Source organism: Arachis stenosperma, chromosome 8, assembly GCF_014773155.1.
Source record: "Arachis stenosperma cultivar V10309 chromosome 8, arast.V10309.gnm1.PFL2, whole genome shotgun sequence".
In the NCBI taxonomy this organism is placed as follows: domain Eukaryota; kingdom Viridiplantae; phylum Streptophyta; class Magnoliopsida; order Fabales; family Fabaceae; genus Arachis; species Arachis stenosperma.
The window spans coordinates 39,449,558-39,476,390 of record NC_080384.1 but is presented as its reverse complement, the minus strand read 5'-3'; the positions used below and the strand labels follow the sequence as shown (position 1 = coordinate 39,476,390).

General features: G+C 32.2%; 3 protein-coding genes across 4 annotated transcripts; 1 reads left to right on the top strand and 2 right to left on the bottom strand.

Annotated features, from left to right (window-relative positions):
* Positions 1-639: 639 nt before the first annotated feature.
* LOC130946877 (uncharacterized) lies at positions 640-2,016 on the bottom strand. The gene is made up of 2 exons (XM_057875762.1): positions 1,789-2,016; positions 640-1,100 (listed from the first exon to the last, which is right to left on the bottom strand). The coding sequence occupies exons 1-2, from the start codon at positions 1,924-1,926 to the stop codon at positions 909-911; spliced, it is 330 nt and encodes a 109-aa protein (XP_057731745.1). The 5' UTR covers positions 1,927-2,016; the 3' UTR covers positions 640-908.
* Positions 2,017-15,031: 13,015 nt separating this feature from the next.
* On the top strand, positions 15,032-16,823 carry LOC130945971 (uncharacterized). The gene is made up of 2 exons (XM_057874655.1): positions 15,032-15,472; positions 16,328-16,823. The coding sequence occupies exons 1-2, from the start codon at positions 15,032-15,034 to the stop codon at positions 16,685-16,687; spliced, it is 801 nt and encodes a 266-aa protein (XP_057730638.1). The 3' UTR covers positions 16,688-16,823.
* A 155-nt stretch (positions 16,824-16,978) lies between these two features.
* On the bottom strand, positions 16,979-20,592 carry LOC130946306 (vesicle-associated protein 4-1-like). Of its 2 annotated transcripts, XM_057874980.1 has the most exons (7): positions 20,100-20,585; positions 19,443-19,513; positions 19,016-19,097; positions 18,796-18,914; positions 17,734-17,811; positions 17,530-17,652; positions 16,979-17,422 (listed from the first exon to the last, which is right to left on the bottom strand). In XM_057874980.1, exons 1-7 carry the CDS (start codon positions 20,374-20,376, stop codon positions 17,363-17,365), a joined length of 810 nt encoding a protein of 269 aa, XP_057730963.1. In that variant the 5' UTR covers positions 20,377-20,585; the 3' UTR covers positions 16,979-17,362. The 2 variants fall into 2 exon arrangements, with proteins under 2 accessions (XP_057730963.1, XP_057730964.1); XM_057874981.1 differs by lacking the exons at positions 16,979-17,422; positions 17,530-17,652; positions 17,734-17,811 and adding an exon at positions 17,818-18,377 and having other exon boundaries at positions 20,100-20,592.
* Positions 20,593-26,833: the final 6,241 nt, after the last annotated feature.

Sequence of the window (26,833 nt, the reverse complement as noted above, 5' to 3'; positions counted from 1 at the left end):
ATTAGATATTTTGAAACCTAATCATATTTTACAATAACAAAATATAATTATAACAATAATTATGCTATATATACATAAAATAATTACTTGTACAGAATAAATCTTAAAATACAAATTTTGAAATACAAAATACATATTAAAAATAAGTTAAATAATATGTGTATTTATACACAAATTTATAGTAGATAATTTGATAACTAATTTTTTATATAAACATAATATTTTATTATAAAAATTATTATCATGTTATATATATTTCGCTCCCATTATTAAAATTTTTTGGATCCGTCACAGTAAAGAATATAATTTAAACTCTCAATACTTGTTTTAGTGAATGGATGAATTAATCAAACTTAATTATTTTTATTTTTGACAGATATATTTCTTTTCTTTATTTTTCGGTAAAATGTTTTTTTTATTTTGTATATTTAAAAAAATATTAATCTAAGAATATATTCAATGGATCTAATTTAATTTGGTATATGTAATAACTTTACAATATCATTCAATCATATATAGTCATGTTAATAATTATAGCTAACTCTTTTATCCATTATTTAAAAATTTATCCATTAATAATTTGGTATATGATTAATTAATAATGCAGAATATTTTTATATCTGTAATAACACATACAAATTAAAATTTAAATTTTCATAGTTACAAAATTAATTACAAAAAAGTATCCATAATGATTTAAAAATCATTCTTACTTCTTAACATACACAAGTCTAGATCTCTTGCAATACAAATAATATATCTAAATTTGGCTAAGTGATGATTTTAGTAAACTACTACAAAAATTTTCATCTCCAGAATCTTCAACAGCACATTAACAAAGAAATTTATAAAAGTAATGACCAAGAAACAATATAAAAATTAAAAATAGAAGTAATAAAAGAAAGTTGTTATGGTTTTGCTGCCTCTATTGCTGAGAAGTGATTTTCCTGTGCCTCAGGACCAGCAGAGCCCCTGAAGAGCAAAATGGCCAAATTTCCAATTCCAAAATAGATGAAACATCCATAACAATGTGTCACATATGAACCAAAATCTGTTCCTACAATGCATTGCCACCCACTTCCATGACTCTTGTCAAATTCCTACAACATCATATAAAAATCATAAATGTCAAAAACATTATTGTTAAGCTAATAACAAGGAAATACTAGTAATTAATTTCATATATCCATGATAAACTCAATAGAAAAGTATAGGTAGATAATGAAAATACTAAACAATGTGAATAATGGATATATCGAATGTTCAATTCACTAGGTGTGCGAATGATTATTGTAATATTAAGATTTAGGTAAGTAATTTGGGGTGTAGTATGTTTTTACTTTATTGGGTCAATTTTAAAATCTATTGTTCACAAAAATCATTGCCTACCTAACAAAGTTCAAAATCAATTAACTCTCAAAATATATTGAAGTTCATTTCTAATTACTCCTTCCATCCACTAATAAAATAGCATTTGTTTGACAAAATTAGGACATTAAAAATAAATATATCTTGTTATTATATTTATTATGAACCTTTTTTAAATTTTGCTTCAACTTTTATATAAGCCTTTTTTTAGCTTTATGCCAAATTTTTTTTTTTTTAGAATTCAACAAAGATTAATGTCATAATATTATTTTTCAAAAGTTTAAATATTGAAATATATGAATTGATATATCTCTAACATATTTAAGCATAAAGTAGTTATACATAGATGAAATAGTAATGGAAGTGAGAGTTTTATTAATAATGAAGGGGGTTGAAGTAGTAAAGTTGGTTTATTATTACCTTCTTGATAAAGCGAGCAATCTCAATGGCGTCAGTGACATCAAAGGAATCAAGTGCCTTTGATGCTAAATCAAGTGCATCTTGCTGCATGGTTTTAAGCATGTCGGTCTCACCAATCACTGCCTTGCCTTCTAACATGGTGACGATATAGTAGTGAGAGTGAGAATGAAGTGCTTGTAGACGTGGATTTAAAAAAGGTAAGGTAGTGGTGGTGGAGAATTAATAGATTTCATGTCAAGAAGGGGTTGGTGCTAATGGATTAGCCACGTATATGGATTATATTGCATATAGACGTAAGCTTGGAGCTATTATGTGGAACATGCATGTAAGGATAAGTTTTTTACATGTACATGCTGATCTTAATTAGACTATGTTGTACAAATCAGAAATGAACACGTGTTCTGTAATTTGTGGATTTGTCGGGTGAATTTTGTCTACTTCTCACTCTGCTCAATTTGATTAATATTATTCATACTAATTTTAATATGTAACTAAATTCTATACGTACAAACTTAATCATAATCTATAACTATATATAGACACCAAAAAAAAAGGGTAGACACCAAAAAAAATCTATAACTATATATATAATGAAAATTATAAACCTAATAATACTTTTAGATTATAAAAATTATTTACACGCAACTCTTAATTATTAAAAAATAATTTATTCTACACTTTTTGTATTGTATTTTGTTTTACTTATTACAAAATATTTGTTCATTGCTTATTAGATCAAGTTTGTCGCATTATTTGGAGTCTTTTGAGTGTTCCACAAAAATAAAAATAAACAGAGAGTAGATAAGATAATTGCTAAAAATCCACGTGTTCCAATAGCTGAGGAGAAAAACAAGAAGTATTATATCTAGAGTCTTTTTTATTTGAGCTTGAAACGCTTTTCGGTACATCAAATCACAGAGAAATTTATATTTGGATTTAACTAAATATTTTGAGCCATGCATGAGTTCATAACTTCATATATATAATTGATCATGAAATTATATGGCGTGTTCCAGTATTTTGAGCCAGGATTTAATTAACTATTTCAGTAACTTAAATTACAAGTAACTAATCTAAATTATTAGAAATATAGCAGTAGCTAACAAATTATTAGCTATATATATTTACTATTACCACATTTTTGTGTAGAAAGTGTTCAATATATAATTACCTTTTTAATTTACTAATAAGTAATAATAGTGGAAATTCGGAATCGTAGAGGTTCTTGATAGGTGAATTAAATTGATATCCATAGAATGTATTTGAAGAGTGCTAACTAGAAATAGTAACGGATGTCCATGAAGTAGAAACAGAACTCCGATCCATTTACCGTTCTCAGTTTCATAAAATATTCATTATCCGTGACAAGTAACGAGTTTTTTTTTTTAATACCAGGATATTCATCAGCTTAATGACTAATTTTTCGAGTACTATAGACATATAAAGTAAGTAATTTTCCCAAATAAGTAAGTTTGATTTCTATTCTTCAGTGAGTATTAAATCCGGAAGATTGAATCTTTTGAAAATTTTCGTGTATTTTTCAAAAAAAAAAGAAAAATTAAAAAATATTCAATATATTAATATAAATCCAATTCATAATATAAAATAATTCCCAATATTAATACATAATCATGTATTGTCAGTATTACTAGCAGTATTGTCAGTATTGCTATTAGTTTTTCAATTAGGGTTTATTCTTTATTACGAGTTATTTTAGGAATTGTTGGTACTAATTTACCTGAGGTAATATTTATGTGATTTAAGAGTTACACTTTTGAGATGTTATTGCTGTGATTTGATAAATGTCAACGTTGGCTATATATTGAAAAAGACGGTAAAATTACTGACGACGACGGGCGTTAAAGGATGATGCACTGAAAAAAGAGAGATTGAATGAGAATGCAGTAGTTGACAACGACGTCGCATTTCTTGTTACGACGGTGACGGTGATGTTTGGAAAGACCCAAACTACGTGATCAAGAAAGAATGGAGATGTGGAAAGGTGTTTCAATTGAGAGGAGTGAGGTTTTGATATTTTAAGAAATTATATTATTACCTATCTCAAATAATAAATTACAAAATAACCCAACTATGGTTAAAATAATGACCAATTAAAATGTGACATATCATGAAAGATAATTTACATGTTGTGTGTGTGTGTGTGAAGGATAGCAAATGTACAAAGATAAAAAATAGTTAATAATAATTTTTTACTCTTGATACATAGTTTAGGTTTCACAGTTAGCCAAGTAATAATAGTAGTTTTGGCTTGGGCTCTAATTTAATTTGCACAAAGGGTAAAATTGAAATTAATTAATTGAAATGAAAGTATTTTAGGTATAAAATGTTATTAAAGTTTCAGTCTCCATCTCTAAAAATTTCAGTCCCTGTGTCCCTACTTTTTGGAGGTACTGAAATACTGAAATTTTGGAGATAGAGACAGAAATTTTAGTACCAGTCTCTGAACTAACAAACACAATACTGAGTCTCAGTCTCTCAGTCTCTGTCTCAGTACCTGAAAACAAACGCTACCTTAGTGACTGAATATATATCAATATAAAGTGTAAAAGGAGAGAGAACGAATAGAATATGGATACAATTCATTTTTCATTGTGTCCTTCCTATACTTGCTTTCTGGGTTTCTTTGCATAATTTTTTTCCTTTGTTCATTAAGATCTTTTATGCATACATGTTCTTATCTCAAGATCACTTCATGGTATCAAGAGCCTAGGCTGAACCTACGTCTAACAATGCTTTATCTTTTCCTTCAATTTTCATCCCCAAATCTTTTCAAAATCCTATTCCAAACAAGCTTGGAGAGAAGAACTTCAAGACATGGCAACGACAAGCTTTCGCTACAATAAGGGAAAAAGATTTGGAGAGTCATCTTTTAAAGGAGTCAATCCCATTGCAATTTGTATCAGCCGCTGACAAATTCGCTGGAACAGAATCACCTACCTACAAACGATGGTGCCACTTGATGTGCGGAAAACGATCCGACACAAAACTCACCGGCAAGTGCACCGGGTCGCATCAAGTAATAATAACTCACGGGAGTGAGGTCGATCCCACAGGGATTGAAGGATTGAGCAATTTTAGTTTAGTGGTTGATTTAGTCAAGCGAATCAAGATTTGGTTGAGTGATTTGTGATTTGCAGAATTTAAATTGCATAGAAAGTAAAGGGAATGGGAAATTGGCATGAAATTAAAGAGAACAGGAGTTAAAGTGCTGAATCTTAAAGAACAAGATATTAAATGGCGAAAACTTAGAACGCAAGAAATGTAAATTGTAAAATCTTAAAATGCAAGAAATGTAAATGGCGTGAATTGTAAAGGGAATTGGGAGTTGGATTTGCAGAAATTAAACAAGGAAAAGTAAAATTGCAACAAGCAGAGAGTTAGAGAATGGCTTGGATCAAACCGGATCTTAAACAGAAAAGTAAATGAGCATGAAAACATCAAACAGGGAGTGGTAAATGGGAAATCCGGATCTCAGGACCCAAGAGACTAGAAAACCAAGTCTAGATCTCAATGCCTTCCTAGATCCAACAAGAATAATTGCAAGGAAATTGTAAATTGCAAAGAGATTAGATGAAGAAGTAAGTAACCGAAACTGAAATTCAATTAATCAGAAAATTAAACAAGATCCCAAGGTGAGATTGAAACAGAATTTCTTCAATTCTCTCCCTAAGATCCGAAGCAAGGAAAGTAAAGAGTGCTTGGCAAGAACAAGGAAGAAGAGAGATCAATTCTCCTCCCCAATTCTCTTGAATTAAAACAACAATGCTAGAATGTAAAAGTGAGCTCCCAATACCAACCGAAAAGAAAACTCTATGAAAACTAAAAAGGGAAGCTCCCTTAAGAACTTGAATTCTATCCTATTTATACACTTTCTTCAAATGATCTTCAAGCCTTGAGTTGGGCCTTTGCTCTTGGTGGAATTGGGTTGAAAGAGGCCTTGGTTGATTGCTCTTGAAGTTTGGAGAGGAACCAAAGTGAACCAATTGAACCGGGTTGGAGTTTTGCAAAAGTTGGAGTAAAAGTTTGAGCAAAAGTTAGGGGTCTAACTTTTGCTCCAACTTTTCATATCAGCTAGCCTCTTTTGCTGATACCAACGTTGGTGCAAAAGTTAGGGGTCTAACTTTTGCTCCAACGTTGGCCCTTCCTAGTGCATCTATGGCGCCAACGTTAGCCCAAAAGTTAGGGGTCTAACGTTGGTGCAAACTTTTGCTCCTCCCCTTGTATTTTCATGTGCCAACGTTAGCCCAAAAGTTAGGGGGCTAACGTTGGCGCAAACTTTTGGTGGCCAGGGAGGCTTTTCTCATGCCAACGTTAGCCCAAAAGTTAGGGGTCTAACGTTGGCGCAAACTTTAGTAGCCCAGGGAGTGATTTTCAAATTCTAACGTTAGCCCAAAAGTTAGGGGTCTAACTTTGAGGCTAACTTTTCACCCAAAAGTTTGTGCAAAAGTTTGAGGGCTAACTTTAGGTCCAACTTTTTGCTTCCTGGTTCAATTTCACTTATTCCATTGTTCTCTCTTTACTCCTAGCCATTCCTTCTTGCTTCAACCTTTCTCCAAGCTTTTTTCATCTATCATTAATCAACCAAACACATCAAAGCTATGCTTAAAATCATGAGATATTCATTTTTTCACAATATGTATCAAATATAGCATAAAACCTCATGAAATTGCATTAATTTATCTATGGTTGATTCAATCAAAGGAAGCATGAAAATCTATCCAAATTGGCTTGCTTAGACCTCAAGAAAGTGCATAATTCAATTGAAAACAAAAGAAAAAGACTAGTGAAACTAGGTTAAGATGACTTGTCATCACAACACCAAACTTAAAGCTTGCTTGTCCCCAAGCAAGAAATAAATTATGCTCAGAGGTTCTTTTAATTAAGATGGATTGAAGAACACTTGTAAAGTACAGTGAGTGAAGTGATTAAGTAACAGTGGGATGAACTCTAAATCATATGCTCATGCAAGGGCTTCAGTGCTCACTAGTCCTCACATATTGGGAGTCGTAGGTCTTAGGATTTTCATCCAAATGGTATCATGGAGATCTCTTTATATGTAATCACCTTGAAGCAGCTTATAGTTTCTGTGCTTGGCCTCGACTCTAAGTGTCATGTCTCAAAGCGGCCCTTTAAATAAGTTTTCAATCAATACTCCTAAACCAGTTGGTTTTAAGGTATTAGGTGTTAAAGCACCCCTAAGGATTTACTTGCTCAAGCCTCTTTCCTTGACACACTTCAACCACAAGCATTTACTAGGATAGCAACTCTTTGAGTTTTTGTTTCTTTCTTTCTTTTTCTGCCTAGTAATTGATGCTCAGAGCCTTGGGCCATGTTTTTTTTTTTTTGTATTTTCTTTACTTTTCTTTTTGTTTTGTTTGCTGCTTCTCGGATCAATTGATTTTTGAGAATCTCCACAATACTTCTTTGAACTTCATATCCTGCCTATGAGCTCCCATGCAAGTTTTCACAAGCATGCAACCTCAATACATAATCATACAACTAGAACCACCACTTCTCCTAATCTTTTGCTTACCTCAAAATTGTTTAATTCCTCAATCCTTCTTTTCAAAGAACTTTCATGTGATGCATTCTTGGAAATTGAGTGCAAACAAGTTTTGAAGATAAGAATGTTGTGAATAATCAAGCATCTTGCTTATTGAATTATAAAGAAAGACTATGCTATGCAGGCATGCAGGGGTATATAAAGAAAACTATACTATGCAGACAGGCAGGGCAAACAAGGATACAATCCAACTTTCAATTACAGCAATATTTGATGTAAAACAATCACTTAACAATACAACCTGTTGGAGTTCACTTGCTTTCCTTCTTCTCATCATCATCAATGCTGACTTTCATGTTCATCTTTCACCTCTTTGGTTGATGATGCTAAAAATCTCCAAAAGTTTGTATGATATTCTGCAGTGATATTGGAAGTTGCTTGTTCCCCAAGCACTTAGAAACAGTGGTTAGTCTGCATGATTTATTTGTGGGCTTTTTGAACTTACTTTGGTGTGGGAACACCAAACTTAGTACCTTGCCAAAGGTTTTCATTAACCATGTGTGAAATTCTTTTGTTTTTTTTTCTTTCTCAAAAGTAATAAGGCTGAAAACTAGAAAACAGCAAAATAGTTAACTAATTCATCCAGTATGCTTGAAGCCCATATTATGCATAAGGTGAGAATGTGTGTTATAATGGGATTTTGGTGGAACACCAAACTTAGAATTCTTCATTCTCCCTTAGATTGTTTTGGTGTACAACACCAAACTTAGCTTCTTGCAATCTAGATAAAGCTAGTTAACCTTTTTATTGAAATAGATATGAAAAGAGAACTACCTCAGGTTGGGTTGCCTCCCAACAAGCGCTCTTTTATTGTCACTAGCTTGACATTCTCTGTGACTGCTCAGCTCAGATTCTGAGCATCCTTCACCTTGTCCCATTGTTTTTCCAAGTGAGGCTTTGCTTTGTGCTGCTCATCCCGGATGAGTGATTCTTTTTTGTTAGCCCTCTCCTCACTTGTTTCTGTGAGGTTCTTGGCCAATTGTTCCATTTGCCTCTCAATTCTTCCGAGTGAGTCCTCATGGTTCTTGCTTATCATCTCTTGATTTTTCATCATTCTCTCTACTAAGATTTCCAGATTAGTGATCCTCTGAGAGTCTTGTGAAATTTGTTGGTTGTGGGGTGTTAGGGGTTGGAAGGGTGGGTAGTGTGGTGGTATGCAGTGATTGTTGTTGGTATGGTGAATTTTTTTGCAGGTTTGGGAAATTGGGGTTGTTGTAATTGAAGTCCCTTTGTTCCTGATATTGAGATTCCCTCATTCTTAGATAAGAATGTGGCTTCCATGGTGGAAATTGTGCCTTCACTGTAGTAGAATGGAGAAAATCAATTTGTCTAGCTATTGACTCCAATTGTTGCTGAGTTTGCTGATGTAGCTGTTTGCTTTGATCCATGACTGCCTTCATTCCTTCAAGATTCATTATCTCCTTTTCTGAAGTTGCATTTTGTGGGGCCTCAAATGAGAGTTGGTTATTGGCTCTCTTTTCATTGAGCTCTGCAGTTCCTTGGCCAGCTGCTGTTGCTTTGAGAAGGTCATCTGAGACGTAATCCACTGCTCTTCTTGTTTCTGGGGTTAATCCTTCATAGAACGCTTGGAAACCCACTTTGTCATTTGCTTTCTTGTATCTTTCCCATGCTTTGAACAATGGTTCTTCCTCTCCTTGTATGAATGGATGTATTCCCTCTTTCATCTTGATGGTCTGTTGGGATGAGGAGAATTTGGCCAGAAATTTGGCAACCAAATCATCCTAACTAGTGATACTTCCTTGGGGAAAAGTTTCAAGCCATTGTGCTGCTTCATCCTTCAGTGAAAAAGGAAATAGCAAAAGCTTATAGGCGTCATGATTTATACTATCGAAGTGGACAGCACCACAAGTCCTTAGACAAATGGATATATGCTGTTCAGGATCTTCCACTGGGTTTCCGCCGTAGGAACAATTTTTCTTGATTAATGTGATGAGTTGTGGCTTCATGTTGTGGTGTTCTTCTTTCTCAGAAACTCCTTCTTCAATGATATCCTTCCCTCTGGCTGCTCTTCTTTCCTGTGACATATAAATCAATCACAAGGAATACACAGTGGTATTTTTGAAAATAGAGTGTAGTTAATTGAGACAAAACCTCAAACAGTTAGCGTGTCAATAGAGGCAAAACTTCAAACAGTTAGTGGGTTAGTCAAAAATAAAGAAAAAGTGCTTGATCTAAACTACCACCTCACTTAATCATTGTCAATCTAATCAATCCCCGGCAACGGCGCCAAAAACTTGATGTGCGGAAAACGATCCGACACAAAACTCACCGGCAAGTGCACCGGGTCGCATCAAGTAATAATAACTCACGGGAGTGAGGTCAATCCCACAGGGATTGAAGGATTGAGCAATTTTAGTTTAGTGGTTGATTTAGTCAAGCGAATCAAGATTTGGTTGAGTGATTTGTGATTTGTAGAATTTAAATTGCATAGAAAGTAAAGGGAATGGGAAATTGGCATGAAATTAAAGAGAACAGGAGTTAAAGTGCTGAATCTTAAAGAACAAGATATTAAATGGCGGAAACTTAGAACGCAAGAAATGTAAATTGCAAAATCTTAAAATGCAAGAAATGTAAATGGCGTGAATTGTAAAGGGAATTGGGAGTTGGATTTGCAGAAATTAAACAAGGAAAAGTAAAATTGCAACAAGCAGAGAGTTAGAGAATGGCTTGGATCAAACCGGATCTTAAACAGAAAAGTAAATGAGCATGAAAACATCAAACAGGGAGTGGTAAATGGGAAATCCGGATCTCAGGACCCAAGAGACTAGAAAACCAAGTCTAGATCTCAATGCCTTCCTAGATCCAACAAGAATAATTGCAAGGAAATTGTAAATTGCAAAGAGATTAGATGAAGAAGTAAGTAACCGAAATTGAAATTCAATTAAGCAGAAAATTAAACAAGATCCCAAGGTGAGATTGAAACAGAATTTCTTCAATTCTCTCCCTAAGATCCGAAGCAAGGAAAGTAAAGAGTGCTTGGCAATAACAAGGAAGAAGAGAGATCAATTCTCCTCCCCAATTCTCTTGAATTAAAACAACAATGCTAGAATGTAAAAGTGAGCTCCCAATACCAACCGAAAAGAAAACTCTATGAAAACTAAAAAGGGAAGCTCCCTTAAGAACTTGAATTCTATCCTATTTATACACTTTCTTCAAATGATCTTCAAGCCTTGAGTTGGGCCTTTGCTCTTGGTGGAATTGGGTTGAAAGAGGCCTTGGTTGATTGCTCTTGAAGTTTGGAGAGGAACCAAAGTGAACCAATTGAACCGGGTTGGAGTTTTGCAAAAGTTGGAGTAAAAGTTTGAGCAAAAGTTAGGGGTCTAACTTTTGCTCCAACTTTTCATATCAGCTAGCCTCTTTTGCTGATACCAACGTTGGTGCAAAAGTTAGGGGTCTAACTTTTGCTCCAACGTTGGCCCTTCCTAGTGCATCTATGGCGCCAACGTTAGCCCAAAAGTTAGGGGTCTAACGTTGGTGCAAACTTTTGCTCCTCCCCTTGTATTTTCATGTGCCAACGTTAGCCCAAAAGTTAGGGGGCTAACGTTGGCGCAAACTTTTGGTGGCCAGGGAGGCTTTTCTCATGCCAACGTTAGCCCAAAAGTTAGGGGTCTAACGTTGGCGCAAACTTTAGTAGCCCAGGGAGTGATTTTCAAATTCTAACGTTAGCCCAAAAGTTAGGGGTCTAACTTTGAGGCTAACTTTTCACCCAAAAGTTTGTGCAAAAGTTTGAGGGCTAACTTTAGGTCCAACTTTTTGCTTCCTGGTTCAATTTCACTTATTCCATTGTTCTCTCTTTACTCCTAGCCATTCCTTCTTGCTTCAACCTTTCTCCAAGCTTTCTCCACCTATCATTAATCAACCAAACACATCAAAGCTATGCTTAAAATCATGAGATATTCATTTTTTCACAATATGTATCAAATATAGCATAAAACCTCATGAAATTGCATTAATTTATCTATGGTTGATTCAATCAAAGGAAGCATGAAAATCTATCCAAATTGGCTTGCTTAGACCTCAAGAAAGTGCATAATTCAATTGAAAACAAAAGAAAAAGACTAGTGAAACTAGGTTAAGATGACTTGTCATCAGTGCCAAGTAGATAACAATTTGGTTTCCTTTCTTCTTGCGTCTATAGAACCCGATTTTGCAACCAAGATGGTCGGGTGCATAAAATTTGGAGCATAATTAAAGATTACTTTATCAAATTCACCACATACAATATCAAACAGATCAAGAAGCAATTGAAACAGATCAATAAACATAGATTGTCAGTTTTATAGTACATTTCAAAGATCAAGAACTTGACTAACTCTCTTGTTGTATTGGGAAGCCCTATTTCATCTAAAGAACACATTGACATCATCTTAGACGGATTAAATGAAGACTATGAATCGCTTTTAACCACTGTTAATGCCAAGTCAAAGACATATTCTCTTACTGAAATTGAGAATCTGGTCCTTTCTCATGAAGATATGCTTGCCAAATTCAGGAAACCTGAATCTCTTTATATGCAAACAAATCTGACCCAGTCTTCTTTTGGTGGAAGAATAGGAAGGGGTAGTAGATTTAGAAGAGGTGGCAGAGGTTTCGTTCCATCCAATCAGTCACAATGCCAATTTTGTGAAAAACTTGGACATATGGCATAGCATTGCTTTCACCGATTTGATCACAACTTTTCTTCTCCTTCTCAATCCCAAACAAATTGATCTGCTACTCAAACTCCTCAACGATTTTCAACTTCAACCTCCACAATAAGACTAAGTATTTTCAATTAGACATTCAATGTGTGAGAGACAAGATTAACACTAAAGAGCTTCATGTTATGCACATTCCGGACAATGAACAAAATGCTGACATTCTGACTAAACCATTGTCAACGGTCACATTTGATTGTCTGAAATTCAAACTCAGAGTGGTAGACAACCCTCTCTTGAGTTTGAGGGGATGTAGAGGATAGCAAATGTACAAAGATCAAGAATAGTTAATAATCATTCTTTAGTTTTGATACATAGTTCAGGTTTCACAGTTAGCCAAACAATAATAGAAGTTTGGATTTGAGAGTAAGAGGTGCATCCTTGACTTAGCTAACCAAGATGGATTCTTGCCTATTTTCACCATAGTGGGATTGTTAATCTCGTCAAAATTGGTGACCCAAATAATGTCCCAGCGTCAGTTTGGTAACAGAGCAAGGTCGGTCCTCGACTTGCTCTAGTAAAATTTTATTTGGTTCGTGGGTACGGTTTTTAGTGCAGTTCTCTCGCTGTTGGTACAAGTTGTCGTCAGTACGGATTGTCTGCTGCGAAGTTTTGAATAATATCGTTCTTTTCTCTTATTTTAATGCCTTTTCTGTTGGTGATTATCTTCTTTCATTCCCATCATTATCATCATTGATGCATTCCCATCATCATTGTGCATCATCATCATCATAACATCGACACCCAAGCATCAACCTTATTGCATAGTAGTAAAAGATGGATCCAAAGCGTAAAACTACTTAAGAGATTGAAATGGAGAAGTTACACCATCAAGTTAAGGAGTTGCAAGAGCGCGCAACTTGAAAAATATGAAGCTGCTCAAAATAATCATGACAAGTAGAGTGATGACAATTTTTCTAGTGAAGAAGATAATACAAATCCATTTCATTATTCTTCTTCGTCTGAAGATTTATCCACACAAAGAGTACGACACAACACGACTCACAAAGCTAAAGACTTAAGAATCAAAATTTATATTCCTGAGTTTGAAGGGAGACTCCAACCTGATGATTTCATTGATTGGCTTTGCATAGTGAAAAGAATGTTCGAGTTAAAAGACTTTCCAGACAACAAGTGTGTGAAGTTTGTAACAATCAAGTTGAAGAAGCATGTGTTAGTATAGTGGGAGAATCTCAAGCGTTAAAGAGAAAGAGAAAGAAGAAGAAGAAAGATTAATACATGAGATAAAATGCGTCGTGAGCTCAAACACAAGTTCCTTCTTGAATATTACAGGCAAGACACTTTCATCAAATTTCATAATTTGAGACAAAAGTCATTATCTGTAGAACAAACAATTGCTCATTATCTTTGAGGACTAAACACAGAAATTTCTAATGTCATTCAGCTGCAACCATTTTGGATCTTGTATGATGTCATTAGGCTGTCATTAAAGATTGAAAAACAAAGAACACAAAGAAATAACACTCAGTCGCCGAAGGACAAATAAGTCATCCTTGATATTCAACAAGAAATGAAGACATGATCTTTTAAAAGCAACAAGGAGCGTGGATCATCAGGTAAGAAATGCTTCAAATGTCAAGATTTTGGGCATATTGTTGCTGATTGTCCAAATAGAAGGGTTATCACTCTTGTCGAGAAAAAGGTTAGCGAAGAACCAATCCAGGAGAAAGAAGAGAAATGTGAGGTTGACTATGCTATTGAAGAAGTTCTAACCGATTGTGGAGAAGCTTTAGTAGTTTGTCGAAACTTAAATACTGCAAGGGTAACAGAAGATGAGAGTTGGCGACGCCACAACATCTTTCACACAAGATGCACTGTTGGAGAGAAGGTTTGCAAAGTCATCATAGATAACGGAAGTTGTAAAAATGTTATTTCAAATTATATGGTAGACAAAATAAAGCTTTCAACCGAGTTACATCCTCATCCTTACAAGTTGCATTGGTTAAAAAAGGAGAATAAAGTTAAAGTAACAAAGCGATTTTGTGTCCAATTTTTTATGGGAAGCAAATACAAGGATAAAGTATGATGTGACGTCATCCCGATGGACACATGTCATTTACTGTTAGGATGTCCTTGGCAATATGATCATCGAGCTATTCATGATTATTTCAAAAATACATACTCCTTTATCAAAGATAGCAAGAATATCGTATTAACTCCATTACAACATGTAAATGGTCAAAAGAATTAAGTTGAACTATGCCTTTTCACATTTTTCAAAACCAAATGTATTTACCAATGAAATCTTTCGCCGATACAAGATGAGTCTTTTTCAACTCAGGATAATACAGGAGCATATATTTTTACATTTGTGTTGTTAATTAAAGCAATTTATTTTAGTATATATTATTATATTGTATTATGAATTAGTCTTGTATTATTTGACGTCACAAGATCACTTCAAAATGTATGAATTTTTGTTTGTTTGTATATATCTGGATAGTTCTTAGTCTATTTAAATTTTAACCAAATTTTATTTATTTTTAAACCGGGGTCATTAACATCCATGAAATTGTCACTACAAAATTAGTAACAAAACTTGTAATAGTTATTGGTTGTAACATGTAACACAAAATAATAAGCTGTGTTGCCAATGAAACAACTAAGAAGTAACAAAAACATAACAAAGCCACAAAAAAGAGTTGACAGCAAGTCTGAGCATCTTCTTCGCCACCTTCTTCTCTCCACCCCCCAACTCCCCATATTCAACCCTCTCTCTTATTTACCATTTTCATTCCCACCCTTTCTCTGTTTCTTTCTTTCTCTCTCCCTCTCTCTCTCTTTCATCATTCATATTCATCCCCATCTTTCTCAACTCTCAACATACACACACGTGCGGCGCACGTGCGCACATACAACAACATCTCTCGTGACTCGCCACCGCATTCTCCGGCGGCAGCCACCATTCGAATTCCATCTGATGGCGCCGCGGGCACTCTGGTCATCATGCTTCGGAAAGCACCTCCACAACGGCGGGGTTGCGGAGGGCACGGCGGCGGACGGCGGCGTAGCGGCGGCGGGCCCGGTGATGGTGGAGATGTTCACGTCCCAGGGGTGCGGGACATCGCCGGCGGCAGACCTGGTGCTGTCGCGGCTGGGGAGGGGGGACTTCCAGCTGGGCTTTCCGGTGGTGCTTCTGGCCTACCACGTGGATTATTGGGACTATGTGGGCTGGAAGGACCCATTTGGGTCAAGCCAGTGGACGGTTAGACAAAAAGCTTACGTTCAGGCCCTTGGGCTTGATACCATATTCACACCACAGGTCATAGTCCAAGGCCAGGCCCATTGCATAGGAAATGACGAGAATGCCCTCATTGAAGCCATCAACTCTGTACCCAGGTTCCCTGCTCCTACATTCCAGGTTGGTTAATTAATTAATCAATTCATGCATGCACGTACATTAATTCGGTGGTAATTTCATAATAAAGTAATTGTTAATTGTTTTAATAATTATTTTTAAGATTCGGAACAATGGTTTCTTATCATGGAATTATGTTTTTCCTTCTTGAAATTGGAATAAGAAGAGCATCACCTGTAACGTTTTTGATGATATGCTAGAAATAATGTTTTACTAGGATACATGCTTTTATCCATGATCTACTTTTAATTTGTTGATTCCTTTCTTAAACAAGAAATTAAATTACTATGTACATGGCACCAAAAAGATATGGTGCCAACGCCTTATGTGGGACTTATAGTCAATGATCACTTAAAAACAATCGATGTTAATGGCAACTTTAAATTAAGAGTTGGCAGTACTTTTCCAAAAGAGTCATTACAATTTACATCATATGTTAATGGACCTTAGATGTTGACATAATGGATTTTTCAATCACAATGTCATCATTTCACGCAACAACGTGGGACGCCACTTGCTCACCAAATCAATATTAATATGCCAAAATCATGTTTTTATGGGTTTAGTAGGAAATAGGACAAATTCTGTGTTTTTCATCATCCATAGGGCTTCAAATCAATCATTAGTCATCCATTCCATTTAAATCATTCATACTTGCCATTAATAAAAGAAAGTAGATTTTTTTTTTTATCTCCTGTTTTCCTTTTTTTTTTTTTATAAAAACTTAAAAACAAAATATATTAAAAATAAAATCACAGAATAAAAATGCAAACCAAATCTCATGCTAAGTTTCTTAGAAAATCAATATTGCAACAAAAGTTTATGTAGTTTAACATTTGAGGAAACTGTTTGTATCAGGCAACTTTCAGAAGGCCTACATCAGATGCATTGGAAGTAATGCTGACAGGTGCATTGAGGATGAAAGTGGACAGCAATGGTGTAGCTGTGATGGTGGCATTGTATGAAAACGGTTTGGTCACTGACTGCCCAAGAGGGGAGAACAAAGGTCGTGTTCTTTCCAATGACTATGTTGTCAGAAAACTCGAAAAGCTATGCAATGTGGTAGACCTTCCTCCAAAGAAGACAGTATCAGGAACAATCACTTTCCCCTTGTGGAGTTCCTTCAACAGCAGCAAGTGTGGCCTAGCACTCTTTATTCAAACCAACACTCATCAAATCTTCGGTTCACAGAATTTTCACCTCCCAGAAGATATATGATATTCATTCTGTTTTGATAACTATAATTGTACAATTAATTTGAGTGTATAAATATCATTTTCCTTTTTCATGTTCAGGCTATACATATGTACAGAATCTGCTCTAGTTTAGGTTTTTATTTAATTATATCTATTTTCCCTCCTCATTCTTTCTGCCCTTCCTTTTCATATGAGCACTGTTTTAAATGGTTTTTTATGCTTGAAAAACTGCATTGAAAGTTACAATGCATGCTGGTATTTGCAACTTAAGACAAATTGTTAAACATGCTACCAAGAAAACTAGCCATTAACCTTCAAGAACACTTGTACAAAAAATGTCTCGGAATCAAACAAGCATGCACAAGTGAGAATTTCATTTGATGCAGATATTACACAGGTGAATGTACTTGTTTATGTTTTCATCATAACATAGAAGCACAACGAAAGAATGATATGTTCATGAATAATCCATTATTTAAACAGCGATCATCATTTCACAAGAAGATGGAAGTGAGTGAGACTTATATTTATTTAATAAACAAGCAAACTCTACTATGTACACCTCGGAATGCTCCTCCAAAAAAAGCCAAATATTTTCACAACCTATTCCAATCATAATATAATGAATCATCCTATATCATAGCAACCAGGCATCTTCCTCTGAGCAAAAACACTAACTGGAAGAACAAATTGCTTTTCACACTGAATCTACTGCTTGAACTTGTTGCCTGGCCAAGTACCTCTCCCTTCTTTCTTTCTATACACATTTGGAGGAAATTTAGAAGGTAAAAGATATGTGAAATACAAAATTAATGTTAGATAACATTGAAATGGAACAAACTATAGTCAGAAGATTTTACATACCCATTCATCAATTACAAGTCCTTCAGCTACAACACGAGGACCCGCCTCCGCAGGAGGCGGCTTCTTTCGAGCCTCAACTGCAGTATCAGCTTCATTAAGCTGTCTCTTCAGTTTTTCCAAAGCCTAAAAGTACCAATTTGCCGTTACCATTGCACATCAATACTATATTGAGATAGTTTCACTACACAGATAATTTTGACTTACAGGACTAGGCCTTTCTGGATCAATAAATACAACCTTCAAGATTCGTTCCACTGAGACTAGATCCTTTTGTTCGTCAAACTGCAAGAAAATCCGTTTCTGAACATTAACTGGTTCTGAAAGGGAAGAAATTTTAACATTCAAGCAACAACAACCTATTACAACTGCTGATACACATGAATTACAGAAAAGCGTCATCTAAGCATGTGAAGATATATCTCTGGATCTTTTTAAAGTCTGGATTTTGTGTGAAGTCTCTGTTTCTGTTCCTCTGACCCATACACATACTCTCAGCCTCTATCTAATTCTTTTGGTCAAACTTTTTCCTTCGCCGTAAAAGGTGACCATAATGACCATTTATGATAAAACCATGGGCAAGAATACGTCAAGTCAATTGAAACAAGATTGTATTTTCCAAGGTCCAAGCAGGCAATAAAAATAATATCTAGTCAACTCAACTTATAACCCTTCATATCAAACTATTTTAGGTCTCTTCCCAATTTACATTAACCAGTAATGAAATGTCTGCACATTATGAGTCCTTCAATTCTCCAAAGAAAGCTGATTGCCAACTTAAGAAGCAACCCATGTTGAGTTGAGTTATCTTTTCCTGGCTTAAAGAAATAAAATCCATGCTCCATGCAAGGCTTCAAAGGAGGGAACAATATAGCCGTTTCAGCTCTTGGGCAATCAATGATAATATAGGTATAGATAATATCAAGATGAATTCTTCTACAAGGAACTAACAAAATTGGGGCTTACTATCAAAATTACTGTGATAATAGTCCACATTGACATTAAAATGGGATGCCAACAGCACACACAATCGCGACATTTGAACGTTAATCATTCTATTTGATGCCCAATGTAAGTTTTGGAGCTCTATTGGGTTATAGTTTTTTGAAAAGACACAACACTTGGTAAATCTACCTTTATGATACTGAATAAAACCATTAAATTTACATTCATCTTTTGCAACAAAGAAATCCCGATTCCTATCATCCCTCTCCCACTCTCTTCACTGAGATGGTACTAAAATATGATATGAGAAGGTACAAAACATACCAGCTCAGGTACGTAGTCCACTCCTTCTTTCACTTTGAGACTCATGATTTTGAACTTCACCTTGTTCTTCTGGTCTGACATCTTTTCATTGTTCTCAGGTTGCTCCACAAACTTAAACACTGACAACCAAATTTGGAAAGGAACATTGACATAAATAAACTTTTTTATTATTATTTTAAGAAAGCTGATAATCAATTTTCCTTTCGAAAATGAAAATTACCGGTTGCAATCAAGCTTTCACCAGGAGCAATAATACCACCAGGAGGCCTCATGTAACAACTCTTTGGTGCCGTAGTTTGAAACTGAAACCAAAAAAAGGGTTATTTCAGAAGCCAGTAAGACAACAACATAAACAGAACATGTGTAAAAGGAACAAAAAACTAATTAATTAGTTAAAACTAGACATCCTAATATTTTGATATTTTCCCCCAATTTTATTGGTGAAACATGACACATCACAAACAGAGTTACACAAAAGCTGACACAAGGGAGACAGGTCCATCTATATATAAATTCGTCCTTGTCCTGATGTGTGTCGGTGTTCAATGCTCAGAGAACCACGACAAGTGAAAAAAAAGCATAGATACTTCTGAAGCCAGTGAAGCCACATTAGAGACACACCAGATGAGTCCACAGAAACAATATACCTTGAAAGCAACATACGACTTGCTTGTGTTTTTCAAACGAACCGCACTCCTAACCTGTTTCCCCGGTTCATCTGAAATAACAAACAAAAACCCAAATTCAGTAATTAATCATTAACAAAGACAGCACCAAAATTTTCTTTTTCTTTTTTTTTTTTTTCGTAAGGGAAGGAGGATCAATATAAGGGGGAAAAACACAATTGTTTATTCTAAATTTCCTATCTATCATTATTTATAGTTTATATTTAGCTATAAATTTTGGTTTTTTACTTTTTAGTGTCTTTAATCCATTTCTGAGAGCTCCCATTGAAAGAAATCAATTTCATCGTTTATGTTATCATTTTATACACACGTGACGCAGTTGATTAAAAATAATACTATTAAAAAAATATAATATCCTTTTCTTAACCATTGAAAATAAAAACCACAACTCCATTTCCTTTGCAGATAATAATAACTAATAAGGTCAAATATCCCAAAAAAAGAAACAAAATTAAAATTAAAATGCTTGCAAAGTAAAAGAGCTGAATTTCAATCCAAGAAGACTCAACGAATTGACAAATTGTGAAAGTAAACTAAAATCAAATTCAAGGAGAGCAGAAAAGTCAAAAGTCAACGTAGAGAGAGAAAATCAATACAAGTGCGAAATTCAGAATTTACATGGAAAGTAGAGGCAGCTTGAAGGATCGAGACGGAGCCTTCGACGTGGAGGGAACAGCGACCTCGCCACCGCCGACACTGTTTTGGCAGAAGAAGAAGAAGAAGACGCAGAAGCAGAAGTAGCAGTGTTGTTCCCTTCGGAGCGGTGGTTATGGTTGTTGTGAGCTGAAGAAGATAGAGAAGAAGAAGAAGAAGCGTTGCCGGAGCTCCAGAAGGGGCAGAACCTGAAGAGGTTACCTTCGGAGCGCGGCGTGTGGGCGCCGCCGGCGATTGCCATAGTGGCGCCGGAAAAAGAAAAAGAAAAGGTGTGATCAGATTAGGGGTGAATGGTAATTGGGAATATTGTAAGTAAAACGCAGCGTTTTGGAACGGCTTATGTGTTTGGAGTTATTGAAATTGAAGAAGAAGAAAAAGAAGAAACAGAAGGTGAAAGGGTGTGTGTGTGTTCTGCTATGAACGACTTTATGCGAACGCGCCGTGCGGTCGCAACGTGTCCCTTCAGGTTATCAGGTAGCGTTTTATTTAATGCACACCCCCTCTTCCTAACGTGGATTCTTTCCTTTGTTATTATAAAATTATATTATATTACAATTGTTATGTATTATTTTAAAATTAAAAGATAAATTATTTTTTTATGTAGTATTATTATATAATAATTCTATTATATATTAAAAATTAATGATTAATTAGTTATTTTGTAAAAGAATATTTATTTGATATTTTAAAAGATATTTATTATACTTTAAAAAATATATATATAAATCAATATACATAAATATATAATAGCTAACTTTTACTATACATAAGTACATTTTTGTATTACATAGTAGGTCTGTTATACATATCCTTTAACACATGAAATAATCTTGCATCTAATGAATCTGTATATATTAAAGTTTCGATGAAAAACAAGTTTTTAAAATAAGCATGAATAATGTACTATAAAATTGCCCAAGTATTTCTAAACTTTTATAGTTCTATGATAATAAAAATATTAGGACAAAATATTTTAGTAAACCAAACGCAATAAAAAATTATTTGAATCACCCAAAATAAAATCTGATACGTATATTATTCAAAATTTAAATTTATGTAAATTAAATTAGGTAAAATAAATTTAGTACATAACCGTTGCATTTGGATTAAATCGAAATAGGCTATTTCAATTTATATAAGTATGGGATAAATTTAATTAGGTGAGCTAGATTTATGAAACGTTAGGTTTTTTATGGTAACTCGAAATAGCCTAATTCAATTTATATGTATAGAAATTTATAATCATCAATCAAAATAGGTTGATCAAATTTACTAAATTTTTAACAACATATATAAACCTACAATAATTTTATTATTATTATTATTATTATTATTATTATTATTATTATTATTATTATTATATGTAAACCTACAATAATAATCAACATATGTAAACCTACAATAATTTTTTATTACATATGTTGCTACAAATTTAGTAAATCTGGTCAACTTATTTCGATTTATGATTATAGGTCTTCGTACATGTAAATTAAATTACTTTACTTCGATTTACCATGAAAAATTCAACGTTTTATAAATTTAACCCACCTAATTTGATTTATCCTATACTTATATAAATCGAAATAGCCTATTTTAATTTACTCCAAATGCAACATTACATACTAAATCTACTCTACTTAATTTTATTTACTGCTAAAAGTTGTAATTCGAATTAGTCTAATTCGATTTATATAAATTTAGAATTTAGATGATACACGTATCAGATTTTATTTTAGGTGATCCAAGTAATTTTTTGCTACATTTAGTTTATTAAAGTATTTTACTCAAAATATTATGATAAATTATTTATTTAAAGTTTAATTTAAATATATAATATTTTTTATTCTAATAAAATATACTTAAATATTTATTTTTTGTGTTAAATATATATTTATTTAAATTTATTAGTAATAATATATAAAAAAAGTAATTTATTCTCTAAATTTTAAGAATGCTGAAGTAATATAGAGTGATTTAAATTTAAGTTTAATTTAAAAAATTAGCTAATATATACTTTAAAAGGTACATGATAAATTTATTATTAATATTAATAGAAGATTTTTAATTTTTTTATTTAATAAATACAAAACAAATATTTAAAAATTTAAATTTTTATATTTTTAATAGAAAATTTTTAAATTTATAATGTTAACATGTATTTTTAAAATATAAGATAAATAAATTCATTAAAAATTTGCTTTTTTTTTTTTATAAATTGCGTGGCTAATATAAAAATACTAGTTTCGTAAAGTGTGTGGAACTACTGAATAAGTTTATTGTGATTTGTGAAGTGTTAAATACACGAGATTAAATAGCCAATCAAGAAGTTCATCGTAAAGTGTTAAATACATGAGACTTGACGAAAATATTTGGGGCCAAAATTTGAGGTTAATTTTTTTTCTTAAATTAAAGTTGTAAAGCGTAATTTTGTATTGTATATTATTAAGTAGAACAAAAAAAAAGTTGAGAAAAAAATATTAAATAATAAAATATTATACTTAATATCTTCAATTGGAAGAAAAATTAAGGAAATTTTTTTGCTGATAAAAGTAACCATAGTTGGTTTTTTTTATGTTTTTGTTTGTATTAAATCTGATAACCTTATTAAAATTTTATATTTTATTTATTTAATTTATTTTTTTGTTTTTACGTAAAATTTTCTCTACTTTGTTGTGAATATCTTTTCTAATTCATGCTAAATATAAGGAACCTTCTATTATCATAAGTTAATTATATGACTAAGTTTATTGGAAAGTGTTTAATACACGAGATTTTAATAACCAATCAAGATTACCTCTATAAAAAGTGAGCTGTTGAATTTGTGTTGGTGTAAATATCTTTTCAATAAAGCTCGAAGTTATTTTGTTGATGATTATGAGTTTTTGACTAATAATTTTGTTTCTCATCTTTTTCATACTTAATCTTTCAAAAATATCATCAAGTCATTCAATTTTTTTTTTTTACAGAAAATCTATCTTCGAATTGGTCTAATTTAATTAAAAAATTATTGATAATAAACTCATTAACAAATGATAAAACTAATAAAAAATAATAAATAAATTTTTTTACTGAAAAATAAAAACAAAAAGTTTAAACACCTATTAAATGACTAAATTTTTAAATCTTTAATTGTATCTGTTTAATAATCAATCTGATATGCAACACTCTTAATTTCATAAGAAACTTTTAAATAACCGCCATTACAAGACTACTTTTAATGGCTTTATATTACATTCAAAGTTGTCTAACTGTTGCAATTATGAGAGAAAAGAAATTTGTATGATTTAATAGATTACTCATTATTGGATTAAAAAAAGAGTTTAATTTTAATATACTTACGGAGTAAAATATTTTATACGATTATATAATTATATTTATTTTTTGGATGACTATTTACCTAGTAAATAATCATCAAAAAAGATATTAAAATTAAAATAGTTATTAATTACATTGATAATATATAATATAAAATTATTTTTTGTAGTATGAAATTATACTGACAATATTAAAATTAAATTATTAAGAAAATGGTCTTTTTTATGCATTTAGTAATATTTAATGTTTTGAACTTTAATAAAAGCTTTTTTCTTTATTGAGATTTTCCATGTAATAATGCCTGATCAAATGAAGATAACAAAATAAAATTATATAAATCATATAGAATAAAATTATTGTTTCCTTGTTTTGAAGCTGTATAGGAATTTCCTTAAGCTTGTACTTTGTTAGGAGCGCATTTGATAAAATGTTTATAGAAACAATATATTGGTGTAATTGGGAATGTTACTAGAAGGTAGAAGTAACATATTTTATATGATTTTTTTTATTTCAAATGATAAAATAATTCACTTTCATATGTTTTTAATTAAGTACATGTTATGGACTAATTCCATACAATTGTATGTTATTATAAAAATAGCTTTAACACTAGTCAAATAGTTTTGATCCAACATAGCAACATGCGAGTAGTAAAATAAAAAAAATAGGTAACCTTATAAAAATCTATATTTTTATAATATCTGAATATGAATATTAAATTTTTCAAAAGGATGCGATGAATGATGCATTGATGTAAGTATGAAAAGAATATGATATTGATATGAGGTTGTTAATTAAAGTAATGAGGCATGGGTTGGATTGAGAAATGGAGGGTAAGGGGCATTCATTATGAGGGATTAGGTTAGGTGGTGTTTGATGTAGGGGGCATTAACAAATGTGGGCTAGGTTTGTTGGTGTGGGTTAGTTGTTCGTTGAGAAATTCATTATGGGAATTATTATAACATTCCTTTGCTTTTTAATTTCTTCTTTTTCTCACCAACATGCTAAGGAAATATCCCTCTTTTCACCTACTTCTATTCTATTCTTAATTTCCATTCTTCAACCAAGATCTTTTAATTAACGAGGCTTTCAACTCTCTTTGCTTCTTGTTTCCCATTCAATGAATATACAAAGAAAAAATATAAGTAAATAATTCTTAATCAGTCAATTTTAAATAACTATAATTAATATTTATTGATTATATTTTTAAAAAAATAAAATTTAAATAATTATTAATAAATAATCATTTAAAAAATCAATGTTAGTTAGCTAGCAGAGTTTATATATAAATTGTTTACCTGTGACTTTGAGGCTGTGATTATTTTTTATCATTAAAACTCAAATATTTTTTTTTTCTTGTCAGGGTTTATAACAATAATTTTTCGCTCTTGTATTTTTTTTTTGTCGGAACTCGTTCATAACATGATTTGAATTTACTTGCCCAATGAGGTTAACATTCTGGCCCATTATTTTGAAACCCAATAAGTTGGCCCAACTATTAAGCCTTCTTTTACAAGGCCCCAAAAGACTACACATTTTTGTTTGCTGCCTCTTCTTTTTAAATTGTGGAGTTAACATTTTCCTTATTTGATTCACACAAAATGTACATGAATGCAAATTTTAAGATATGAATTCTCTAAAGAGTCTTCCTTACTTTAAAAATGCTATTCGTACACTAAAATTAATTATTAATATATTTGTGTATAAATATATATAATTTAATTTATTTTTAATATATATTTATATTTTAATAGATATTTTATACTAGTAGTTAACTTTGATAGATAATTTTAGTTTACATGTAACATAATCGTTCTTACTTATATACTTTATAAATTGTGTGTGTGATTGATGAGTCCTATTTAATAATCAATAAATTGTTAAATTTTCTTTTTCAGTCTATATTTACATTAGAGTATTTATTTTTTGGAAAACACTAATTTGATTATTATAAATTAAGAATCAACTATATAACAACTATAGGGGGAAAAGAAAAGGGAAAAAAATTCATATTCTCCTTGCCATTATTATTTAAAATTCAACTTCGAGGATAATTCTAAGTTTCTAACATTTCTCCTATAATTATAGCTAGATTGTTACTTGACCTGATGTTACATTAATATTCCCCTTTCAAAAACCCATATCTCCCGTTATTTATTTATTTTTTTAAAAAAAAAAAGAGGAAAGGAAATTACGTGTTCAAAGAACTAGAAAAAATAATGAATTATGTATGTGATAATGATTATGAATGATAAATAGTAGCCAAAGAGAAACTGGTGGTTTAAACAATAAAGGTGGTGGGAAATTAAGATGATAATAATGGGATTACAAAAGCAGTGTCACAAAATCCATGGGAGCCGCAAGGTGTGTTTGGTTGCAATTTAGGCTAAGCTTGGATCCAATAACAACAATCCAATCATTCTAATTCAAATTTAACATAAAAGATTATTATCAAAAGTTAAAAACCATTACTTACTTATATTTGAATACCGAAATTAAAGTGATGCTAGTTTTATTTATATTTTAACTATAAATATGAATCTAACTGACTATTTAGAGTTTGATTATATATATATATATATATATATGAGAAATCACTTAATTAAACAAAAATCAATCAAATTTATATGAATTACCCAAAACAAAAATTATTACGTGATTCATCTATGCATATAATTATATGAATTGAATTAGTGTTATTCGAATTCAAGTTATAATAATAAATCGATTTAACATGTATCGATTTATAACGAAACATTGTACTAAATATAAATCGAATTGAGGCATGTCGATTTACCAATACTCCCACTAAATCGAATTAGTCCTAGACGATTTACTATGCAATGCACATGATTTCATGTCACTCGTAGTAATTTGAATTTGGATAATTTGAATTAGCCCAAAGTTTATGTTCATAGTAATTCGAATTGGCATCCTACTAAATCGAAATAGATTGATTCGATTTACCTTAATTCGTGTTTCAATGTAAATCGAATATGCCTCATTCAATTTAGAGCCAAACTCCTATATATAGAATTCGAATTTGCTTGATTCGAATTACATTTCACCACTCCAACACGTAACATCCAGAGAAATTAAAACAATCTATAGTACCAGATTGATACTGCGAAAATAGAAGGCGACCCAAATTGAATATATCGGTTGGATGGAGTCGCGCACATTGCTGGTAGCGTGCATCAAGAGGTTAGTAAACGAAATTTGAATTTTTATTTTATTTTTCTTTCAGAAATAAATAATTGCTAGTGATATTAAATCGATTAGAACTTGATTATTAAAATTATTAGAATGTTTAAACTTAAAGTAGTAGTTAGAGTATTGATTTAGGGGTTGTAGTGTGTTAGAAGATTAGTAATATTAAATCG